At 41.6% G+C, this 6359-nt stretch overlaps 1 protein-coding gene across 1 annotated transcript; it reads left to right on the forward strand.

Annotated features, from left to right (window-relative positions):
- Positions 1-1496: 1496 nt before the first annotated feature.
- LOC123181393 (probable glutathione S-transferase GSTU6) lies at positions 1497-2552 on the forward strand. The gene is made up of 2 exons (XM_044593651.1): positions 1497-1948; positions 2057-2552. Exons 1-2 carry the CDS (start codon positions 1619-1621, stop codon positions 2438-2440), a joined length of 714 nt encoding a protein of 237 aa, XP_044449586.1. The 5' UTR covers positions 1497-1618; the 3' UTR covers positions 2441-2552.
- Positions 2553-6359: the final 3807 nt, after the last annotated feature.

A 6359-nucleotide genomic window follows, 5' to 3' on the forward strand; every position in this document is an offset into this window, starting at 1 on the left:
ATCATTCACTCAACTGACCTACAGCCTATGTTAAACTAAGTATTGCTATACAACTTGTCCTCCAAGCCTGCAATACATACATGCCATCCTGATGACGCAGATAATGACGCCAAATGTTTCAAGAGCAAAAGGTCAAACCTCTCCTCCCGGCAAAAAGAAGAAGGTCAAACCTCTGCTCCAAACGCTGTTCTACTTAAATTAAAAAGCAGAGGAATCTCAAATAAAAAAAAGGGTTGAGAAGTTGATCATTTTTTCCTTTTTAGATTAGGTGAGGATCACCTCTTAACAAAGGTAAAGTTGTGAGGGATAACTCTACTTATCGGGGCTTAGATCTTAGGGTTTATCTCAGGTGGTAACATTCACACACAACAGGTTGTATTCATTAGAAATTTAGTTATTCTATTCGATCTAAATTAATTGACGTACACTTAACACATGAATCGAAGAGAGTATTTAGTTTGAGTTATCTCCGGTCCATTTCAGTTTAAATATGCGATTAGGGAACATATAAATCATCATTGCAATAAAAACACATTAAAAAAGGACAATGCTAACGCCCACACGTGTGGTGGGAGCCGAACCCGCCCACACGCCCTATAGGACACAGACTATGCCATGTCACCACATGCATGTATGTGGAAATCTTTTTGAATTTTCTGTTTTTAAAATGTTTTATCTCTTAAATGAAAAATCCGATTGAAGATCCGTTTTCACCATTAAATCCCTCGTGCCGAGATCTTCGAAACTAGATCTCATATTAATATATTTCGACGATTTTTTTTGTTAAAAGTTGCCGTGTCTATTGCACATGAATTGCCATGAGGTTTACACTGAAATTGACGTGATATGTTTCAGCTACTTTTTCTATATTTAAAAGTAATTTTGACATGTTATAAAACGGGAAATTAAGAAACTAGACCTGCCATGCACCATAAATTAAAATTGGCATGATACATGCACTTAAAATTGCCATGGTTCATACAAAAAAAAATTTCATGGTCAAAGTACTGGAATTGCCATCATAAAAAACTAAAATTGCCATGATCTACAAACTAAAATTGTCACATGGCAACTTTAATTTAAGCACTATGGCAACTACAGTGTAAACAGCATGGCAATTTTTATGAATTTTTTTTTCATCGAAACATATCAACATGGGGTCTAGTTTTGAAGATGTCGTCGAGACGGATTTAATGATGAAAACGGATTTTTAATTCGCTTTTTAATTAGGAGATAAAATATTTTTAAATCAAAACCAAAAAATTTTCTGCTGATGTCATCTGTTTATACATGGCAAAATGAATGGTGATGGAGGCGTGTGGGTGATGTGCAAACGCCCACACGTGTGGGCGTTAGTTTTTCCGTTAAAAAACACATGAGGGGTTACCGGATATTCTCATATTGTCCGAGTCTTCTCCCAGGGCCAAGTCAACTGTTTCTAGATGGTTCCTGAATCAACTTGTTCATAAGATAATCAGAAAACGCACTACAGCCTCGCAGACAACAAAACAAGTCGTGTCATCGCAGGCTTCTAGGCCATATATACACCGCTCCTCCCCTCCATCTCTAGCAGTCAAGTCAAGCACCAACCACACAAGAACCGATCAAGACACCAGCAATGGCCGGAGGAGGAAGCGACGAAGTGAAGCTGCTGGGCATGTGGGCGAGCCCGTTCGTCCTTCGAGTCAAGCTCGCGCTCAGCCTCAAGGGCGTCGGCTACGAGTATGTCGAAGAGGACCTCAAGAGCAAGAGCGAGCTGCTCCTCAAGTCCAACCCCGTGCTCCAGAAGGTGCCGGTGCTGATCCACGACGGCAAGCCCATCTGCGAGTCGTCGGTCATCCTGCAATACATCGACGAGGCTTTCGCCGGCGTCGGCTCCTCGCTCCTCCCGGAGGAACCCCACGGCCGCGCCGTTGCTCGCTTCTGGGCCGCTTACATCGACGGCACGGTATTATATACATCTCACATCGGTTGATTCGTTTCGTTTGAGTTTCTTTTTAGCATCTGGTTCATGGTTTCTTCCGCGCGGTTTTGTGATATGGTTGTAATTATGCAGCTCGTGAAAGCATCGTCCGAGGCGTCCATGGCCAAGACGGAGGAGGAGAAGGCCGAGGGGAAGAAGCAGGTGGCCGCCGCGGTGGAGACCTTGGAGGGGGCCCTGAGGGACTGCTCTAACGGGAAACCCTTCTTCGGGGGCGACACCGCGGGGTACGTGGACGTGATGCTCGGCGGCCTCCTCGCATGGGTGCACGCGGCCGATAAGATGAAGGGCGTTAAGACCTTCGACCCCACCACGACTCCGCTCTTGGCTGCGTGGGCGGACAACTTTGGATCGTTGGACGCGGTGGAGGCGGTCATGCCGGACGTGAGCAAGCTGGTCGAGTTTGCCATGGCGATGCACGCTCGCGCCGCAGCCGCCGCAGCCGGCGCTACAAACTAAAGAGACGTGCCTACAAGGCTACCACCATATAATGTTTTCTGTATATTGTTTGTGTTTTCTATGTGGAATTTGTGTGCCTATCCATATAATACGTTAATGTGTCACTATCTTCTATTCTTCTTTAGGCAGCTCTGCATTATGCCGTGCCGAACAGAGATGCCTAGTATTTCCTATATTTTACTTATTTTATTTGCGGCTTTCCTTTTTCTTCGAAGCATGTGACGTTATCCGTCTATGTGTTTTCTAAAAGAAGAATTACCCCCGGCCTCTGCATCATTATGATGCACACAACAACTTATTAAAAGTCTTAAATATCATAATTCAATATCGAAGAACTGAAAGATAGAGGAGTGAGAGAGAGACACAGACGGAGAGAGAAGCTGCAACTGCAAGAGCACTTTGATCAGAGGACCTGTCGCTCGTGTCGCCTCCAGGTGGTTGGCTCAGGCGAACCCTAGCCGCCGCCGCCCCCGGCCCTCTCTCCCCCTGCTTACACGCCGCCTCCGCCCCCGACCCTCTCTCCCCCTGCTTCACCGCCACCCCCGGTGCCCTTCTTCTGGTATATAAGTTATTTTGACCTAGAAAAAATAAGGAGAGGACTTTCGGGACGGAGCGCCACCGTCTCGAGGCGGAACTTGGGCAGGAGCACTTTTGCCCTCCGGCGGAGCGATTCCGCCGGGGGAACTTCTTTTCCAGAGGGGGAAATCATCGTCATCATCATCACCAACAACTCTCCCATCTTGGGGAGGGCAATCTTAATCAACATCTTCAACAGCACCATCTCCTCTCAAACCCTAGTTCATCTCTTGTGTTCAACCGTTGTACCAGAACCTTAGATTGGTGCTTGTAGGTGACTCGTAGTGTTGATTATATCTTGTAGTTGATTACTATGTGGTTTATTTGGTGAAAGATTATATGTTCATATCCAATATGCTATTTAATACCGCTCTGATCATGAGCATGTTTATCACTTGTGAGTAGTTACTTATGTTCTTGAGGTCACGGGAGAAATCATGTTGTAAGTAATCAAGTGAACTTGATATGTGTTCGATATTTTGATAGTATGTATGTTGTGATTCCCTTAGTGGTGTCATGTGAACGTCGACTACATGACACTTCATCATATTTGGGCCTAAGGGAATGCATTGTGGAGTAGTAATTAGATGTTGGGTTGCGAGAGTGACAGAAGCTTAAACCCTAGTTTATGCGCTATTCCGTAAGGGACCGATTGGATCCAAAAGTTTAATGCTATGGTTAGAATTTATTCTTAATACTTTTCTCGTAGTTGTGGATGCTTGCGAGGGGGTTAATCATAAGTAGGAGGTTTGTTCAAGTAAGAACAACACCTAAGCACCGGTCCACCCACATATCAAATTATCAAAGTAGCCAACACGAATCGAACCAACATGATGAAAGTGACTAGATGAAATTCCCGTGTGCCCTCAAGAACGTTTTGCTTATTATAAGAGACCGTTTTGGCCTGTCCTTTGCCTCAAAAGGATTGGGCTACCTTGTTGCACTTTTGTTACTACTATCGTTACTTGCTCGTTACAAACTATCTTGCTATCAAACTACTCTGTTACTTACAATTTTAGCACTTGCAGACATTATCTTGCTAAAAACCACTTGTCATTTCCTTCTGCTCCTCGTTGGGTTTGACACTCTTACTTATCGAAAAGGCTACAATTGATCCTATGTACTTGTGGGTCATCAAGGCTATTTTCTGGTGCCGTTGCCGGGGAATGAAGCGCTCTTGGTAAGTGGAAATTGGTAAGAAAAAATTATTACTATGCGCTGAAATTTATTGTCACTTGTTACTATGGAGAACAATCCTTTGAGGGGTTTGTTCGGGGTATCTTCACCTCGACCGGAACCAGAATTAGTTACCCCTCATCCCACTGCACCTACTGAAAATATTGAATATGAAATTCCTTTAGGTATGATAGAACAACTACTAGCTAATCCTTATGCAGGAGATGTAACCGAACATCCTGATATGCACTTGATATATGTGGATGAAATTTGTGGATTGTTTAAGCATGCAGGCTTATCCGGATATGAAACTAGGAAGAAGGTTTTCCCTTTATATTTGAAGGGAAAAGCATTGGCATGGTATAGGCTATGCGATGATATTGGATCTTGGAATTGGAATCGATTGAAATTGGAGTTTCACCAAAAAATATATTTATGCATCTTGTTCATCGTGATCGAAAAATTATATATAATTTTTGGCCTCGTGAAGGAGAAAGTATTGCTCTAGCTTGGGGGAGGCTTAAGTCAATGTTATATTCATGCCCCAATCATGAGCTCCCAAGAGAAATTATTATTCATAATTTTTATGCTCGACTTTCTCATAATGATCGATCCATGCTTGATACTTCTTGTGCTGGTTCTTTTATGAAGAAGACTATTGAATTCCGGTGGGATCTCTTAGAAAGAATTAAACACAACTCTGAAGATTGGGAACTCGACGAAAGTAAAGAGTCAGGTATTAAGCTTAAGTTTGACTGTGTTAAATCTTTTATGAATACCGATGCTTTTCAAAAGTTTAGCACTGAATATGGACTTGACTCTGAGATAGTAGCCTCCTTTTGTGAATCTTTTGCTACTCATGTTGATCTCCCTAAAGAGAAGTGGTTTAAATATCACCCACCTATTAAAGAATAAATTTAAGAACTAGTAATAGCTAAAGAGGAAACTATCATTTATAATGTTGATCCAGTTGTTCCTACTGCTTATATTGAAAAACCACCTTTCCCTGTTAGGATAAAGGAACATGCTAAAGTTTCAAATGTGGTCAATAAAAGTTATATAAGAACACCTAAACCAGCTGAACAAATCAAGGTAGAACCTAGTGTTGCTATGGTTAAAGATGTTTTGGAAGAAAATATAGATGGGCATGTTATTTACTTCTGTGATGAAGCTGCTAGAATTGCCAAACCCGATAAAAAGGATAAACCTAGGCCCGTAGTTGGCATGCCTGTTGTCTCAGTTAAGATAGGAGATCACTGTTATCATTGTTTATGTGACATAGGTGCTAGCGTGAGTGCTATTCCTTTTACCTTATATCAAGAAATTACGAATGACATAGCACCCGCTGAAATAGAAGACATATATGTTACTATTAATCCTACCAATAAAGATACCATCTCACCTATTGGGATTGTTAGAGACGTTGAAGTATTGTGTGGGAAAGTAAAATATCCTACTGATTTTCTTGTTCTTGGTTCCCCACACGATGACTTCTATCCCATTATCTTTGGTAGACCTTTCTTGAACACCGTTAATGCTAAAATAGTTTGTGAGAAACAAGCTGCGGTGTCAGCTTTTGTGATGAGTCTCATGAGTTTAATTTTTTCCAAGTTTAGTAGAAAACCACATAAAAAAAGAATTGCCTAGTAAGGATGAATTTATTGGTCTTGCTTCTATTGCTGTACCTCCTACTGATCCTTTAGAATAATATTTGCTAGACCATGAAAATGATTTACATATGCATCACAAACATGAAATAGATAAGATTTTCTTTGAACAACGCCCTCTGCTTAAACACAATTTGCCTATTGAAACTCTAGGAGGTCCTCCTCCACCTAAAGGTGATCCTGTGTTTGAATTAAAATAATTGCCAGACACTTTGAAATACGCTTATCTTGATGAGAAGAAGATATATCCTGTTATTATTAGTGCTAACCTTTCAGAGCATGAAGAAGAAAGATTATTGAAAGTTCTAAGGAAGCACCGAGCTACTATTGGATATACTCTGGATGATCTTAAGGGCATTAGTCCCACTCTATGTCAGCACAAGATTAATATGAAACCTGATGTTAAACCCGTTGTTGATCACCAATGTCGGTTAAATCCAAAGATGAAAGAAGTGGTAAGAACGGAAATATTAAAACTTCTGGACGCAGGTATAATCTAT

The sequence above is a fragment of the Triticum aestivum genome, chromosome 1D (genome assembly GCF_018294505.1).
Source record: "Triticum aestivum cultivar Chinese Spring chromosome 1D, IWGSC CS RefSeq v2.1, whole genome shotgun sequence".
NCBI classification, from domain to species: Eukaryota; Viridiplantae; Streptophyta; class Magnoliopsida; order Poales; family Poaceae; genus Triticum; species Triticum aestivum.

Excerpts from the sequence above, each read along its gene's own strand:
- LOC123181393 (XM_044593651.1), top strand. The coding sequence starts at position 1,619 with ATGGCCGGAGGAGGAAGCGACGAAGTGAAGCTGCTGGGCATGTGGGCG. Across the intron at positions 1,949-2,056 it reads CCGCTTACATCGACGGCACG|CTCGTGAAAGCATCGTCCGA; the intron begins GTATTATATACA and ends GTAATTATGCAG.